The 18,427-nt window shown below is 50.9% G+C and overlaps 1 protein-coding gene across 1 annotated transcript in view; it reads left to right on the forward strand.

Moving 5' to 3' along the window:
- The window catches only part of GPLD1 (glycosylphosphatidylinositol specific phospholipase D1), a 34,927-nt gene extending 25,090 nt beyond the window's left edge, over positions 1-9,837 (forward strand). Inside the window, exons 20-26 of the mRNA XM_036273002.1 lie at positions 360-465; positions 545-638; positions 6,900-7,076; positions 7,423-7,583; positions 8,037-8,063; positions 8,179-8,229; positions 9,721-9,837. Of these exons, the coding sequence (XP_036128895.1) occupies positions 360-465; positions 545-638; positions 6,900-7,076; positions 7,423-7,583; positions 8,037-8,063; positions 8,179-8,229; positions 9,721-9,807 (703 nt within the window). The 3' untranslated portion in view covers positions 9,808-9,837. The remainder of the gene's footprint in view (positions 1-359; positions 466-544; positions 639-6,899; positions 7,077-7,422; positions 7,584-8,036; positions 8,064-8,178; positions 8,230-9,720) is intronic.
- The last annotated feature ends 8,590 nt before the right edge of the window (positions 9,838-18,427 follow it).

Raw genomic sequence — 18,427 nt, forward strand, 5'->3', positions numbered from 1 at the left:
GCCCACCCAGCCTGATGACCTCATTGTAACTGAATTCCCTCTTTAAAGACCTTATCTCCAAATACGGACACAGTCTGGGCTACCGGGGTTAGGACTTCAGCATAGAATTCCGGGACACAATCAGCCCACCACGCGGACACCCCTGTATTTGCTGTTAGCTGGGGCAGAATGGCGGGCCTTGTCTCTGAGGGTCCTGACACTGGGACAACCTCTGGAAGCCCAACCCCCACTCCATGCCTGCAGTCGCAGGGACTGAGTGTGTGTGTGTGCGTGGGGGCGGGGGGGGGCGTGCTGTTTCCTTGGACCTGAACACCTGGCCAGCTCCCCACCCTGGCCCTGCCCCACGCACTTTGTTGCAGTCTGGGCTACTTGTCCCGTGTGCGTGACAAGAAGCAGAGCCTCGGACGAGTGTACGGCTACTTGCCACCCCGCTGCCAGAGCTCCTTCACCATCTCTGGGGACAAGGTAGGCAGCCCGCCCTCCCCAGGCAGGGGCACCCAGGGAACGCGTTCGGAGCCGTTCTTTGATGTATCACACTTCACAGGCCATGGAGAAACTGGGCAGCTCCTTGTCGAGTGGCCATGTGATGGTGAACGGGTCCCGGACGCAGGTGCTGTTGGTTGGGGCCCCCACGCACGGTAGGTCACGTGGCTCCGGACCACATCATACTGGGGCGAGGGTGAGGCCTGGAGCCAGGCAGGCCTGGGCTGCTATCTCCTTAGGGCCATGACTCACCCTCCCTGGGTGCCCATATCATGTCCACCAAAAGCAGACGATGACGTCCACTGAACTCATGCAGGAAATAGCTGTGAGCGAGAAATCCCTGTCCGGGCTCGGAGCTGGGCTGCTTGGCGAGTTTTATTTTATTTTTATTTAATTAATTTATTTTTGCTATAGATGTTTCTCCTTTCCCCCCCACTGATTCCCCCTCCTCCCTCCCCGCCCTGTCACCAGCTTTGTTGTCCATGTCCATTGTTCATACATACATGCATATAAGTTCTGTGGTTTATCTCTTCCCCACCACCCCCTCTTCTGGGGATTGTCAGTCTGTAACCCTTATCTGATGTTCTGATGTATCATTGGCAATTATGCTCTCCCATATAGTGGGTTCCCTTTCCATTTTCATGCTTGTTTCTTTTGCTGTGCAGAAGCTTTATAGTTTGATGTAGTCCATGTATTAATGTTTTTCCTTTGTTTCTCTTGCCTTAGGCATTGTATGAGTGAAAATTCTGCTGAGTATGATGTCTGAAATTTTGTTGCCTACATTTTCTTCTAGGATTTTTATGGATTCATGAGTCACATTTCAGTCTTTTATCCATTTTGAGTTTATTCTTGTGTATGGTGTAAGTTGATGGTCTAGTTTAATTTTTCTGCACGTAGCTGTCCAATTTTCCCAACCCCATTTATTAAAGAGGCTGTCTTTACTCCACTGTATGCTCTTGCCACCTTTGTCAAATATTAATTGAGCATATTGCCTTGGGTCCATTTCTGGGTTCTCTGTTCTGTTCTACTGGTCTATATGCCTGTTCTTGTGCCAGTATCGGGCTGTTTTGATTACAGTGGCTTTGTAGTATAACCTGAAATCTGATAATGTGATCCCTCCAACTTTGTTATTTTTTCAAGATTGCTGTGTCTATTTGAGGTCTTTTTTGGATCCATATGAACATTTGAAGTATTTGTTCTAGTTCTGTGAAATTCAGCGGCATACTTCAATGAAATATGTCGTTGGTATTTTGATGGGGATTGCATTGAATCTATAGATTTCTTTGGGTAGTATGGACATTTTAATGATGTTAATTTTTCCAATCCATGAACAAGGTATATGCTTCCACTTTTTTATATCTTCCTCTATTTCTTTTTTCAATGACCTGTAGTTTTCTGTGAATAGGTCCTTTATTTCTTTGCTTAAGTTTATTCCTAGGTATCTTACTTTTTTTGCCTCAATGGTAAATGGGATTTTTTTTTTTAGTTGCCCTTTCTGTGAGTTCATCATTGGTGTATAAGAATGCCATCAATTTCTTTCTTTTTTTTTTATCGTCACCGGAGGACATTTTTCCATATTTTGCTCAGATAGAGTGGGAGGGGGAGAGAGAAAGAAACATCGATGGGAAAGGGACACAGTGAGTGGCTGCCACCCACATGACCCAACCAGGGCCAAGGAGAAACTGCAACTGAGGTACATGCCCTTAGCAGGAACTGAACCTGGGTTTCTCTGGACCGAAGGCCAATGCTCTAACCACTGAGCAAAACTGGCCAGGGCTGCCATCAATTCCTTGATGTTAATTTTGTATCTTGCTACTTTGCCAAATTCATTTATTAAGTCTAGTAAAATTTTGATGGAGTCTTTTGGGTTTTCTACGTATGGTATCATGTCATCTGTGAATAATGACCGTTTCACTTCCTCCTTTCCAATTTGGATCCCTTTCATTTTTTCTTCACGTCTGATTGCTGTGGCTAAGACTTCCAGTACTATATTAAATAAGAGTGGCGAAAGTGGGCATCTTTTTCTTGTTCCTGTTCTTAAGGGAAATGCTTTTAGTTTTTGCCCACTGAGTATGATGTTGGCTGTAGGTCTTTCATATATGGCCTTTATTATGTCAAGATATGATCCCTCTATTCCCAGATTGCTGAGCGTTTTTATCAGAAATGGATGCTGGATTTTGTCGAAGGCTTTTTCAGCATCTATTGATATGATCATGTGGTTTTTATTTTTTGTTTTGTTTATGTGGTGTATCACATTTATTGATTTGTGAATATTGTACCAGCCTTGCATCCCTGGGATGAATCCCACTTGGTGATGGTGAATAATTTTTTTGATGTATTGCTGGATTTGATTTGCTAGTATTTTGTTCAGGATTTTGGTGTCTATGTTCATCAGGGATATTGGTCTGTAGTTTTCTTTCTTTGTAGTGTCTCTTTCTGGTTTTGGAATTAGAATTATGCTGGCCTCATAAAACGAGTATTCCTTCTTGAATTTTTTGAAATAGTTTGAGGAGAATGGGTATTAGTTCTTTGAATGTTCGGTAAAATTCCCCTGTGAAGCCATCCGGGCCTGGGCTTTTGTTTGCTGGGAGACTCTTGATTACATCTTCAATTTTTTTGTTGTTTTTGGTCTGTTCAAGTTTTCTATCTCTTCCCGGTTCAGTTTTGGGAGACTATGTGTTTCTAGAAATTTGTCCATTTCGTTTAGATTGTCGAATTTGTTGCCATATAACTGTTCATAATATCTGTTAACAATCCTTTGTATTTCTGTGTGGTGTCAGTTATTATTTCTCCTCTTTCATTTCTAATTTTTTGTACTTGGACTCTCTTTGTTTCTTGGTGAGTCCAGCTAAGGGTCCATCCATTGTTTATCTTTTCAGAGAACCAGCTCTTTGTTTCATTGATCCTTTGAATTGTTTTTTTGGTCTCCATGTCATTTATTTCTGCTCTGATCTTTACTATTTCCTTCCTTCTACTTGCTCTGGGGTTTTCTTTCTGTTTGCTTTCTAGTTCTTTAAGTTGTGAGGTAAGATAGCCTATTAGAAATGTTTCTTGCTTCTTGAGGTAGACCTGTAGTGCTATGAACTTCCCTCTCAGAACTGCTTTTGTTACATCCCATAGACTGTGTTGTTGTGTGTTCATTTTCATTGGTTTCCAGGAAGTTTTTAATTTCTTCCTTGATCTCCATGGTAACCCATTCATTGTTCAATAACATGCTATTTAGCCTCCATATGTTCAAGTGTCTTTGCATATTCTTGTTGCAGTTTATTTCTAGTTGCATGCCATTGTGATCTGAGAAGATGCTTGATATGATTTCAATCTTCTTGAACTTGTAGAGACTTAGTCTGTGCCCTAACATGTGGTCTGTCTTTGAGAATGTCCCATGTGCACTTCAGAAGAATGTGAATTCTGCGGTTTTGGGGTGTAATTCTCTGTAGATATCTATTAAATCCATTTAATCTAGTGCTTTATTTAGAGTCTGTGTTTCCTTGCTAATTTTTTGTCTAGGTGATCTATCCAGTGGTGTCAACGGGGTGTTGAAGTCCCCTGCTATGATTGTGTTGCTGTCAATTTCTCCTTTGAAGTCCTCCAGAATATTTTTAATATATGTTGGTGCTCCTATATTGGGTGCATATATGTTTACCAAGGTTATATCTTCCTGTTGGATAGATCCTTTCAATATTATGTAGTGGCCTTCTTTGTCTCTAGTTATGGCCTTCATTTTGAAATCTACTTTATCAGATATGAGTATTGCTACCCCAGCTTTTTTTTGCTTTCCATTTGCTTGAAAGATTTTTTTCCATCCCTTCACTTTCAACCTATGTGAGTCATTTGTTGTGAGGTGAGTTTCTTGTAAACAGCATATATGTGAGTCATGCTTTTTTATCCAGTCAACTACTCTGTGTCTTTTTTTTTTTTTTTTTATCCTCACCCGAGGACATTTTTCCACTTTTTGTTCAGGTAGAGTGGAAGGGAGAGGGAGGAACAGAGAGAGAGAGAGAAACATCGATGTGAAAGGGACACATCGAGTGGCTGCCACCCGCACAACCGACCAGGGCCGGGGACAAACTGCAACCGAGGCACATGCCCTTAGCGGGAACCGAACCCGGGTCTCTTGGGACCGCAGGCCGACGCTCTAACCGCTGAGCCAAACCGGCCAGGGCTACTCTGTGTCTTTTTATCAAAGCATTCAAACCACTTTTAAGATGACAATTGATATGTATTTATTTATTGCCATTTTTGTTTGTTGCCAATTCTATTTTTCTTCCTATTTTTTCTAATTACAGCAGTCCTTTTAGCATATCTTGCAGTGCTGGTTTGGTGTTAATATATTCCCTTAGCTTTTTTTTTGGTCTGGAAAGCTCTTTATTTGACCTATTTTGAATGATAGCCTTGCTGGATAGAATAGTCTTGGATTCAGATCCTTGTTTTTCATGACTTTGGTTACTTCATGCCACTCCCTTCTGGCCTGTAGTGTTTCTTGTGAGAAGTCAGGTGTGAGCCTTATGAGGTTTCCTTTGTACGTAACCTGTTGCTTATCTCTTGTTGCCTTTAGGATTCTCTCTTTGTCTTTAATTTTGGGCATTTCAATTACTATGTGTCTTGTTGTGGGCCTGTTTGGGTTCTTCTTACTTGGGGCTCTCTGTGCTTCGTGAACTTGAATGCCTTCTTCCTTCACCACGTTAGGAAAGTTTTCTGTCACTATTTCTTCAAATATATTCTCTAACCCTTGCCCATTTTCCTCCTCTTTGGGGACTCCTATGATGCGAATGTTAATACTTTTCCAGTTGTCCCACAGTTCTCTTTAAGCTGTCGTCCTGTTTTTTAATTGTTTTTTCCTTTTGGTTTTCTGATTTGTTGATTTTTTCTACCCTGTCTTCTAATTCACTGATCTGGTCCTCAGCTTCCTCTACTCTGCTGGTTAGTCCTTCCAATGTGTTCTTAATTTCTGCTATGTCATTCTTCATTTCCACTTGGTTGGTTTTCAATGTTTCTATATCTTTACTCATGGTGCTGATGTCCTTACTCATGCTGTTGCGCTTCCTCAAGGTCATGGCTCTGAACTCTACCTCTGATAATTTGCTTAGCTGCATTTCGTTTATGTCATCTTTGGTAGAGTTCTCTTGTTCTTTCATTTGGAATTTCTTTATTTGTTTCACCATTTTGGCTATCTCAGTGGGTTTTGGAGCCTGCCAAATTTTCCCTGTGGGTGTTGGTGTTCTGCTGTTTGTGGCTCCCTCTACTGGGTTTGGATGAGCCTGGGTGGGCCCACGTTAAACACCACTGTCAAGTTTTACTTTCCTGGGTAGATTTGCAAGCCCAGGAAAGGTTCATTTATCCTCTAGATTTTTCCTGGAGGCTAGTAGTCTCAGTTACTCAGTACCTTGGAATGTAGCCCTGGTGTTCTGCATAGAGGATTTCCAGAGGGTGGGATAGAGGCTTGTTGTTAATGAGCCTCAATTTGCATTTCTTTGCCTCACCTGGGAAAGGCTGAATCTCTGAGGGGAGAATGCAGCTTTCCCCCACAGCTCAGGGAAGGAGCACACTGGCCACCATTGTTTGTGGCCACAACTCTACAAAAACTCTGAGTGCCCTCCAAATCCCAGGTGTCCCCACAGAGTTCCAGCCCAGGCTGCCCTCCCTCTGCCACAGCCCCCAGGTGAGTGGCTGTGGCTATTTTAGCTCTCTGTCCCTCTGTCCCGGCTCTCTGGGCTGTGGAGCAGGCTTGGTCTTTATTCCCCAAGGGCGCTGCTCACAGCTAAGACTGCTGCTGTCCGTGGGCTTCCAGCCCACCACCCTCTCGTGCCTCCGCAGATCCTACCAGTGTCCCTGGTTACATGGTCCTGTCCTGCTGCTTTTCTGTTGCTTTTTTTGAGGATTTGTCTTTATTTCAGTTGTAATTCCCATTTAGTCCTGGGAGATCATCTATGTAGCTTTTATTCACTCCGTCTCCATTTTCACATCCTCTTGTTTGGCGAGTTTTATACATCAGTTCACCAGGAATAGGTCCACCAGGAACAGAACCAGAATGGGCTGTGGTTTAAATCTGTGATGGGTGAAAGGGGAATGACCCCAAGTACGGCTGGAGCCGTGGGGTCAGGTTGTGCTGGGCCTTGGGGGACCTGGGCTGCACCCAGAGGGTGGAGTCAGGATAGGCCCAGGTATGCAGGGCAGAAGTTGTGTGAAGGGTGTCTGGAGGGTCAGGCAGGAAGAGGGAGCAGCTGTGTGGGGTGTTGTTGAGCAGACATATTTGGTCTGTGCTCTCAGGCCTAAGCAGCTGCACCCCAACCAGCACTGAGGCCGTAGGTCTAGTGGTTTGTGGCCTGATCACGTGGGTACAGACACCTGCAGCAGGACAAAGCCTACTTGGTGCTGTGCTCGTGAGCAGCGGTCCTGAACTGTGTGGTCCATTCCAGATGACGTGTCTAAAATGGCCTTCCTGACCATGACCTTGCACCAGGGTGGAGCCACTCGGATGTACGCACTGACCCCCGACCTACGGCCGTCCCTGCTCAGCTCCTTCAGTGGAGACCGCCGTTTCTCCCGGTTCGGAGGTGTCCTGCACCTGAGTGACCTGGATGGGGATGGCTTAGGTAGGAAAGGGGGTGGTCAGTGCCTCTGGCCGAGAAGTGGGCCCCTCCCCCAACACGGGTCCCCTGATTGGGTCACACATGCTCTGCCCTGATGACTGACACCTGTGGGCCCATGGCCTGTAGTCTGAATCAGGTAAGAGCAGCGCGAGGTGTACATGGTGAGCCGTGCCTCTCGAGGTGATGTCAGAACCGTCCCATCAGGTTGACAGATGATCAAGCAGGAAAGCAGTCCTGGCTGTCAGGATGAAGTCGGGCAGTCTTTGTGGGAGGTGGGTGAGGCTGGGCAGTGGGGCTGTGGAGGCCGACAGGAGGAGTCAGGCAGGCTCCCGCTGTCTGCTGTTCACAGACGAGGTCATCGTGGCAGCCCCCCTGCGGATAGCGGACATGACCTCGGGGCTGATCGGGGGAGAGGATGGCCGTGTCTACGTCTACAACGGCAGACACACCACCTTCGGCGACATGTCGGGCAGATGCAAGTCCTGGCTGTCCCCATGTCCGGAGGAGAAGGTACTGTTCTGTACCAGACGCCCCTCGTAGCCCAAGGACGGCGGCTGCCCGCAGGTCATGTCCACTGTGGGCCTCGCACTGCGTGTGCACTTTTACAGCCAGACACACTGCACGTTCCACCGTGGTTTTACGAAGTGTTTGTCTTACCTGCTAACATAACAAGAATAATTTTCTCTGAGTCCCGGTATTCATTCCTACAGCGCATTTACTGGCTGTTGCATATTTTAACTGTAGGTAAACCATGGTTCCTGGAACCACTGTTATGAAATAGTATTCCCATATAAACATTTTACACATCTATTTTTCTGAGCTAAACTCCCCTAAGTGATATTTGTGGCATCAGAGGGTTTTAAGGCTTCTGCAGAAACGGAGTGTGAGGGTGTGGAATTGGTCGAAAGCCCCCCATGAACATGACAACACTGACTGTCTCCCTTTTTCACCGTTTTCTTCCAGGCACAACATGTGTTGATTTCTCCCGAAGTAAGTACCCCCTGAAGGAATAAAAACACTGCAGAAAAGGCCGTTTCCTCCATCTGAGGCTGGTCAGTGCCACAATGTGTGTTCGAGGCCGTGCTAACCCAGGATCTCTCCGTAGGCCAGCTCGAGGTTCGGGAGCTCCGTGGTCACCGTGTGGTCCAAGGACAAGGTGGGCCAGCTGCTCTTGATGCCTGTCTGTCCTGGAGCAGGGACTTGGGGATGACCTCATTATGTTTGACTTTTTTATTTGGAAAATAGAGGAACACACAAAATTATATCACATACAATGCCACCAGTTGGGGGGGTGGCTCCTCTTGACCCCCCTCCCCCCATCCGCTGTTGGTGGCTTCAGAGAGCTACCCATTTCTGTGCGGCCCACAAACCAATAATCATCATACGTCTGAATGGCTGAACACGAGGGTTCTCGGCACATGCAGTGTCTGGGAACGTGGAGTATTGCATCTGAGCATCTCCCTGGGACTCGGGGGTTGAGCTGCTCCAGACTGCTCGAGCCCTGAGGGTTTGCTCCCCTGGTGGGAGGCCTGCGTGATGGGGGACAGATAAACACACACTTCGTCCCTGCCTCACCGAGTGTCCTCGCTGCTGCTCCTCCCCCCGCAGGTGCGCACAGCTTGGGGCTCTTGTTAGTGGGGCAGTGTTTGTCTAGACACCATCTTACTCCTTGGTCACACTCCCATCGGCATTCACTCCCTACCCCGCTTTTCACTGTCACACTCGGCACGGTAGTGAGCATTCTGCATCTGTGTCTCTGTAGGGCTGTGTGACATCCCTGTGGGTGAGAGCCTTAGAACGCTGCTGGGTCAGGGGGTGTGCGCACCGTCAACATCAGCAGACACAGAGACAAGAGGGTTAGACAGGACCCCCCTCAACCACAGACTGCAAGTTTGTTTGGGGGCAGGATGTGGTCCCAAGCTGTGCTAGGTGTGAACGTAGAGGGCAGACAGAGGTCATGCTCTGGAGGGAAGCTAGGATGATGCACAAAGAGCTCTGGAGGGAAGATAGGATGATGCACAGAGTTGCACCGGTCATGAGAGCTGGCTGTTCGCCCCCTGGTGGCGAGTGCATGCGTTGCGGCCTTGACCCACTTAACCTGAGCCTGCCCAATAACAAAAATGTAGGGTCCACTACCAGACATAGGTCCTTGTTTATGGGAGGATTCTCAAAAGCTCTGGTCAGAGGACTACTTTGTCATAAGCTTTGCTTACATTTAAAATTTTACTCATTTTCAAAAAATTAGACATATCAAAAACCCCTGTATTTTATAAAAATTACCCACCTGCCCACTATGACTTCCCCAGCTGAGTGGTGTCCTAATCAACACTCTGCACAACCCCACAGGCCCGTCCCTCCAGCACCGCCCGGAGGCCGGGACACCTGGGTGCTCAGGGCTGTTGGACCGAGGATGGGTGTGACTCGGCCCTCCCCTTCCGTGGCGGGGAGCAGTGGGGCGAGGTGGCTGTGTCCTGAAGCCTCGGGTGGGGCTTGGGCAGGGCGGGCACGGACCAGGGTGTGAGGGTTGCGATGGGCACCAGAGGGCAAGGTGACCACGGTCCCTGCCCTAGGCGCTGAGCTGTGGCAGCATCTCACTCATGTTTGTCCCCAGGGGCCCCTTATGACTAATGGGCTCTGTCTCCCACAGAACCAAGTGGTCGTGGCTGCTGGAAGGAGCTCTCTGGGAGCCCGGCTCTCTGGGGCGCTTCATCTCTACAGCCTGGGCCCAGACTAAAGCCCCGCCCACGTGCTCGCCCATCCGGAGACCCTGTGGGCCCTGCTGGAGGAGGCGAGGCTCCTGGGAGTGAGGACACACTCTGGCCAGACTCTGGAAGCGACACAGCAGGTGCCACCACGCCCGGGACATGGCACAGGCTCTGCGCACTCATGTCCAGAGGCCGACCTCCTTCTTGCCCGGCATCTGGCCTTCCCTCCCAGCTCCCGCCTGCGCTCAGGCCGCCGAGCAGACTGCGGGCTCTGGTGCCTGGAAGGCCTCTGTGGTTCTCTTGGGAAATCTCTGTACACTCTTCCCCCCAACGATTCCTCTTGGAAACGGGTGGCTGGGCCCCATCAGAGTGGAACAGCAAGCACAGTATGTGAAGGACAGACAACAGGGCAATAAAACATAAAGCACATGCAGCTAAAGTACTGGGAAAGCTTGTAGTTAAAATGTCCACTCGGCAGACCTTGCCCTGGACCCTCAGAGCATCACAGGAACTAGGCGGGAGGGAGGAGACGGCAGCAGCCGGAGCTGACACTACACTGTGCAACAGAACTGCTCACCCTCAGACACATGGCTGACCGCAGAGATCCGCTCTGTACTGCTTGCTTGCAGACCCTTAGCCCAATTTCTTAACAGGCTAAGACAACTATGTAAGTATCCCTCCCCGAGCTCGGGGCTGCTCTCTCCTCTGAGTAGGATGGGACAGTATCCGTGCAGCTAATAAAGCTCTCTTCATTTGAACCCAGTGCGGAGTCTGGTCTGTCTCGTTGGTCTACAACATTTGGAGGCCCCAGCGAGATAGACAAACGAGGTCCCCCACTTCGGCGGGTTGACCTCCTCAAACCCCGGGAGACAGGTCCATCCCAGGAGCGGACGGGTGGTCTAGGGGAAGGCCTCGGAGAGACGTTCCTCCGCCCCGGACGCCATTCTGCCCTGGAATTGTCTCCACTCCAAATTCCATCTAGAGAGCATCTGGAAACCCTGGGCCCAGGTTCGGTTCAGCAGACGGGACGTCCCTCAGTAAGTCTGTTTCAAAACTCTGCAGAGTGAGGGGAAGTAGATCTGCTGTATGCAGCACATAGATGCCGCCCCTGGGCTGAAGCTAGACCTTGCTCTTGGCCCCGGTTCGGGTTATCTGGCAACCTCTTTGTCTGTTTTATGTGTTTGTTCTTTTGAGCTTTGTGTTTCTGTGTTGTGCCGGCCTTTGCCCTTCAAAATGGGTCAGGGACCTTCAGGACCTAAGACCCCTCTTCAAAGCCTTCTTTTTTTTTTTATCCTCACCCGAGGACATTTTTCCATTTTTTGTACAGATAGAGTGGGAGGGAGAGAGAGAGAGAGGGAAACATCGATGTGAAGGGACACATCGAGTGGCTGCCACCCGCACGACCAACCAGGGCCGGGGACAAACTGCAACCGAGGTACATGCCCTTAGCGGGAACCGAACCCGGGTCTCTCCGGACCGCAGGCGGATGCTCTAACCGCTGAGCCAAACCGGCCAGGGCAAAGCCTTCTTGATAACTTCTCAGACTTCTCCAAGCGCGCCTCAGGTCACGACGTCACAGTGGGCCCTGGATCCCCGCGCACTCTGTGCGAATTGGAGTGGCCCACTTTCTGGGTCGGCTGGCCCTCTCAGGGCACTTTCTATTTAGGCTATTGTTTGCAGTTTGGGGCATCATCTATGGAACTCCCGGAAACCCAGACCAAACTGCTTACATCGATGTTTGGATTGACATAGCTACTGACAAGCCTAATTATATTAAGAAATGTTCGTGCCCTAATAGGGAGAAGATTGTAATTGCCCAGCCTCCGCAGAAGCCTCAGAAGCCCTCGGCTCCTGCTCCCTCCCAAAGGCTTTACCCTGTTCTTCCAGGTCCCCCAGAAGACCCCCTCACTGACCCTGTGGGGCCACCCCCTTATTGGTCTCCACCACCCGCTGCCGCCGTTGCCGGAGAGGCTGAAGCCCCTCAGCCGCTCAGTCCTCCCCATACACGTGGCGGTGCCCCTTCTAACCCTCCCCCGCGGGCGCCGGACTCCTCGGCTGCCCTCCGTCAGGTTGCTCCACCACCGAGCGAAGACCAGAATCAGCCCTTCATGGTCTGTGTCCCCTTCTCGACTAGCAATCTGTATAATTGGAAACAATAGAACCCCTCCTTCTCTGATACACCCCAAGGTTTAATCTGTCTCCTAGAGACAGTCTTCCTCACCCATCAGCCCACTTGGGATGACTGTCAGCAATTGTTGCAGGTCCTGTTCACCTCCAAGGAAGGGACAGGGTCCACAGAGAGGCAGTGAAATTTGTACTTGGGCCAGATGACCAACCCCTCACGAATCTGACCCAACTAGAGGCCCACCTCCCTACCCTCTGACCCAAATGGGACCTGAACACTGATCAAGGTAAGGAAGCTTTAACCCAGTATCGCCGATGTCTACTCCAGGGCCTCCGTGGAGCTGCCAAAAAGCCAACTACTCTGTCTAAGGTAAGCGAGACTGCTCACACCGCAGGGGACTCCCCAGCGGCCTTTCTTGAGCGTCTCATGGAGGCTTATCGCCTCTTTACGCCCACAGACCCGGAGGCCCCTGAGAATAGACGGACAACTAATATTGCCTTTGTCACCCCGTCGGCCCCAGACATTAGGGAGAAACTCCAGAAATTAGAGGGTTTTGAAGGAAAGAATCTTAGTGAGTTAGTTGAAGTGGCGCAGAGAGTATTTAACACCAGAGATGACCCAGAAACGGCTAATATCAAAAGAGTCACAAAGGTAGTCATAGCCTCTTCAGGAGAATCGGAAAGAACAACGGGAAATAGGCCTAAAAACACAGGACAAGCCCACGGAAACCTCGGCCACCTCCTGACCCCAACCAGTGTGCCTACTGCAAGAATATGGCCATTGGAAGAAAGACTGCCCTAAGAGGGGGCCCAACAGGAACCCAAGGACCTCGTCCTCCTCAGACACTGAATGAGGGGGGCGGGGCTCCTACAGATTAGGCCCCCGGGAGCCCAAGGTAACATCACAAGTTGGGGGCCGTCCTGTTGAATTTCTAGTTGATATTGGAGCCACCTTTTCTGTTCTAAAGGAGACCACAGGGCCACTCTCATCTGAGAAAACGCCAGTTGTAGGGGCGACAGGGACGTCCAATCCCACCCTTGGACTGCAGCGAGGATAACTGACGTGGGCAGAGGAACTGTCACTCATTGCTCCCTAGTCATGCCGGACGGTCCCTACCCCCCTCCTTGGCCACCAGATCTCTTCCAGAAACTGCAGGTCACCATCTGCTTCGAGCAGGGGGGCCCCACCCTGACCCTGGGGGAACAGGTGGTCTCTCTCCTGCTCTCTGTGCCCCTATCTGAGGAATACCTCCTACTAGAGGAGCCTTCTAAAGAAACCTCGAATGCTGTCCTTGAAAAGTGGTAAAAGGAAATACCAGGGGTTTGGGCAGAGACTAACCCCCTGGCCTAGCTAAGCATCAGGCTCCAGTTATAGTACAACTAAGCAGCAATGCCTCCCCATTCGGGTCCGCCAATGCTCGATCTCCATAAAGGCCAAGCTAGGAATAACTGCGCATATTAATAGACTCAGAGAAGCTGACATTTTAAAGCCTTGCCAGTCGGCCTGGAACACTCCCCTCTTGCCGGTTAAGAAGCCTGGGGCTGAGGATTTTAGGCTGGTCCAAGATTTAAGGGAAGTAAACACTCGGGTGGAAACCATCCACCCCACGGTTCCAAACCCTGACACGCTTCTGAGCCTGATCCCTCCCAGCCGTGTTTACTGACCTCAAGGACGCCTTCTTTCCAATTCCCTTATCGCCTCTCAGCCAACCCATCTTCGCCTTCGAATGGGCTGATCCGGAAGGGGATTCTCAGGACAACTGACCTGGACCCGACTGCCTCAAGGATTCAAGAACTCTCCCACCATCCTCGATGAGGCCTTGAGCAAGGACCTCCAACTGTTCCGGGAAAGGTACCGACACGTCACCCTGCTACAGTATGTAGAGGATTTGCTTCTAGCAGCCGCTTCTCTTCCTGAATGTGAGGAGGCTCGAAGGCACTCCTACTAGAGCTAGAACACCTAGGGTACCGGGTCTCAGCCAAGGAAGCTCAATTATGCACCACCACCGCGGCCTACCTAGGTTATGAACTCAAAGAAGGAAATCAGTCGCTCTCCAATAGCAGGATAGAGGCGGTCATGAAAATCCCTACCCCCACGACCAAGAGACAGGTACGGGAATTTCTTGGGGCTGTAGGGTACTGCCGCCTCTGGATCCCTAGCTTTGCCGAGATCGCTAAGCCTCTCTGTACCAGCACAGGGGGAAAGGACAATGCCTTCATCTGGACTGAGATAGAACAACAGCCTGTGAGAAACTAAAAATGGCCTCAGTGTCTGCACAGGCTCTAGCTCTGCCTGATATCACTGAGCCCTTTCAGCTCTTCCTCTCTGAGACTCGAGGCATAGCCAAAGGGGTTCTACCCCAATCATGAGGGCCCTGGAAGAGACCAGTTGCCTACTTATCTAAGAGGCTGGCCCGGCTGCCTGCGGGCCACAGCAGCTACTGCTCTTTTAGTTAAAGAAGCATCCAAGCAACCCTAGGGCAAGACCTCCAGGTCATTGGGGCACACTCTGTTGAGGCTCTCCTCAGGAGCCCTCCGGACCGGTAGATGTCTAACGCCCGGATCACCCAATACCAGGTACTCCTCCTAGACTCCTCCCGAATCCAGATCCTGAAGGCCTCTGCCCTCAACCCGGCCGCCCTGCTGCCTGACGATGACCCTCAGGCTCCCTTCATGACTGCTCAGACATTCCTGAGACTCTAACTAACCTGAGGTCTGACCTAGCTGACAACCCTCTCCCAACTCCAGAGCCTGCTCTATACAGATGGGAGCAGCTACATCCGGGAAGGAGTCCGATATGCCGGAGCAGTGGTAGTCACACAAGACAAGGTCATCTGGGCCCAGCACTAGGGCACGGGACTTCAGCTCAGGGCTGAACTAGTTGCTCCCACTCAGGCTTGAAGATGGGCGAAAGGCAAGTCAGTGAACATCTACACTGACAGCCGCTATGCCTTCGCCACAGCCCATGTCCACAGGGCCCTCTACCAAGAAAGGGGACTCCTAACCTCAGGAGGGAAACATCAAAAATAAAGAAGAAATTCTTGCCCTCCTAGAGGCCATTTGGCTACCAACAAGAGTGGCCATTATCCACTGCCGGGGCCACCAGAACTCCGACACCCCTGAAGCTAAGGGGGACGCCTTTGCCGATCAGGCAGCCAAGGAGGCTGCCCTAAGACCAGTGGGGCCACTAGAGATCCTTCCAGTCCTTCCGGGGAAAAGCCTCCCCAAGGAGCCCTCCTGTACCCAACAGGAGGAAGAACTTGGACGGAGGCTCAACTTCAACCAGGGGCCGCGCGGCTGGAGGCTTCTCCCCGACGGGAGGATCCTCTTGCCTGCGGCCCTGGGCCGAGAGCTGATCTCTCAGCTGCATCAGGGCACCCGCCTGGGCAAGACTAAACTCTCCAGTCCCATAGCCCGGGACTTTTATGTCCCAAACCTCAACAGATGGATAGAATCTGAAATAAGGAGATGCCCTGCCTGTGACCAAGTCAACTCTCACCCTCGGGAAACAACAGACCTTGGGACCCAAGAACGAGGCACAGCTCCTGGTGACCACTGGGAATTGACTTTACTGAGGTCACCCCTGGCCAATACGGCTATAAATATCTGCTTGTTTTCATAGATGCCTACTCCGGCTGGACTGAGGCTTTTCCTACCACGACTGAAACTGCAACCAGGGCAGCCCGGTCACTGCTCTCTGAGATAGTCCCCCGATTTGGCCTCCCTCTAGCTCTGGGGTCTGACAATGGCCCGGCATTCATTGCTCAAACCACAGAATTGTTAGCTAAAGCTTTAGGGATTACCTGGAAATTGCATTATGTCTACAGGCCTGAGTCCAGGACAGGTAGAGAGAATGAACAGGACACTAAAGGAAACTTTAACTAAGCTCCACCTTGAGACAGGCGACAACTGGGTAAGGCTCCTTCCTTTTGCCTTCCTTCATGTGTGCTGTACCCCCTTATCTTAAGGGTTTCACCCCATTTGAAATCATGTTTAGCCAACCTCCCCCTATTCTACCCAAAATCGGGGACGAGGTCTTAGCCAACCTAGGTAACCATAACCTCCTCAGCTCTTTGCAGGCAATCCAGAGGCTGAGAGAACAGACCTGACAGCCAATCAAGGACACCAGACCCCAACCGGGGACACCCCAGATACCACCGCACGACTTCACCCCTGGTGACCGGGTCTGGGTCAAGAAACATCAGCCTGCTTCCCTCGAGCCTCGCTGGACTGGCCCTTCTCCTGTTATCCTGACTACGCCCACCGCTCTGAAGGCAGCAGGATGGAAACTTTGGATTCACCACACTCAGGTAAAGAAAGCACACCCTGAGCAAATACCTGAACAATGGGCCTTCCAGCGGACCGAGGGTCCCCTGAAGATAAAGCTCCCCAGGGTTTCCTCCCAGTCTCTTTCCTGACTGATCACCAGTAAGGCACCTACCCAATTTAGATGCACCCAAGGGCGGCCACTGCTATGAAGGTACGGCCCACCTGACCCTCGGAGACCTACAAGGACAGGGGACATGCTTCATCATCGGCAACTACGAACTAAGCTTTTCCCCTTATGCGGACTCATGGGGGGACACTACCACCCTAACCCCATTAAGCCCCTCATCACAAGAGACTTGGATCCTAACTGCATCCCCCCGGGACTTGGTTTGCTTGCGCCTCAGGACTGACTCCCTGCATCTTTCCCGTGGAAACCAAAGACTTATGTATTCTTGCTGACATTATTCCACAGGTTTATTTCTTCTCGGTTAGGAGAAACCTGCTGCTTTCATGCTAACCACTCTGGTGTTAGGGAAAGCGTAAGCCTGGTCAGAAAGCGGCTGAGTGAACGAGAAAAAGCTCAGTCAGCCTCAGCCCCAGCCTCCAAGAACTGGTGTGAGGACTTATTCGGCTGGTCCCCATGGCTCACTGCCCTTTCGGGCCCCTTAATTCTCCTCTTGTTAATGTTAACCTGGGGCCCAACCCTGATCAATCGCTTAATGCGATTTATCAGGGAAAAAATACAGACGGTTAAGCTCACAGTCCTGAGCACTCCTTACCAGAGACCAGCCACAGCAGAGGAGATGAAGACACTTATCTAGATTCAGGAATTGAATTAGCCCCAAGACCAGTGGAGAATGTGAAGGATAGACAATAGGGCAATAAAACAAAAGGGCAATACAGCTAAAGTACTGGGAAAACTTGTAGTTAAAAATGTCCACTCGGCAGACCTTGCCCTGGACCCTCAGAGCATCACAGGAACTAGGCGGGAGGGAGGAGACAGCAGCAGCCGGAGCTGACACTACACTGTGCAACAGAACTGCTCACCCTCAGACACATGGCTGACCGCAGACATCCGCTCTGTACTGCTTGCTTGCAGACCCTTAGCCCAATTTATTAACAGGGGCTAAAGCAACTATATAAGCAACCCTCCCCGAGCTCGGGGCTGCTCTCTCTGCGTAGGATGGGACAGTCGCCAAATGGCTAATACAGCTCTCTTCATTTGAACCCAGTTCGGATCTGAGTCTGGTCTGTTTTGATCTACAACACGTCCGTGGTCTGTATAGTGAGGGCAAGTGTAGAACTGAACTTACTGCCCCTGGCCCAGCTCAGGCCACTGCTCTGACAGGTGACGGACCTGGGTCCCTCCACTGGCTCCCAGTCCCCTAGGAGGTCCAGCTGTGCTGACAGAGCCGTCTGGCCTGCGCCCAGGGCCACTGTAGGGGCCCAGGCCTCCCACAAGTGGCTTGGTGGAGTGGCTGTCACCAGCACGGGCCCATCCAGGGCGAGGACCGCACCAGGGTTCCAGCTGGACCACAGCAGACGTGTGCAGGCATCTCATCTGCCCACGAAGCCAGCCGACGGCGAGAATGGCACTCAGCTGCCGGCTCCCCAGGAGACTCGGTTCTTCACAGCTCCGCCCATCCGGAGGACCATTACCTAAAAGGAAGCCCGCTGGCCCTGGCCAGTGTTGCTCAGAGGTTAGAGCATCGGCCCTCGGACCAGAGCCTCCGCTTCGATTCCGGTCAAGGGCATGTACCTCGGTTGCAGTTCATTCCTGTCTCTGGTTGGGGTCGTGCGGGAGGCAACCAGTGAATGTGCCCCTCTCACATCGATGTTTCTCTCTCTCCCTCTTTCTCCTTCCCTCTTTCCCACTCTACCTGAAAGTCAATGGAAAAATATCCTCAGGTGAGGATTAAAAAAGACAAAGAGGAAGTCTGCCTGTAGGAACTGGTAGCCACCTGGCTGTTTGCACCCAGGAGGCGGGTCTGCATGCGGAAGAAACTCCTGGCGTGCAGGTCTGCTCCTGGGAGGAGACTCGGTGCGGCTGCCGCCTGCTGTCAAGTAGCTGTGCTAATGCCTCGATAAATGACGGCCTGTCACTGTCCTCCAGTGACTGACAAAGCCGACGGCAAGGACCAGGTGGGGAAGGTTAACAGTATAAGCTGGCCCGGGGGGATGGCTCAGGTGGCGTGGCTCAGGTGGCTCAGGTGGCGTGGCGTCCCACACACCAGAAGGCTGCAGGTTCCACCCCCG

Source organism: Molossus molossus, unplaced genomic scaffold (assembly GCF_014108415.1).
Source record: "Molossus molossus isolate mMolMol1 unplaced genomic scaffold, mMolMol1.p scaffold_m16_p_20, whole genome shotgun sequence".
NCBI classification, from domain to species: Eukaryota; Metazoa; Chordata; class Mammalia; order Chiroptera; family Molossidae; genus Molossus; species Molossus molossus.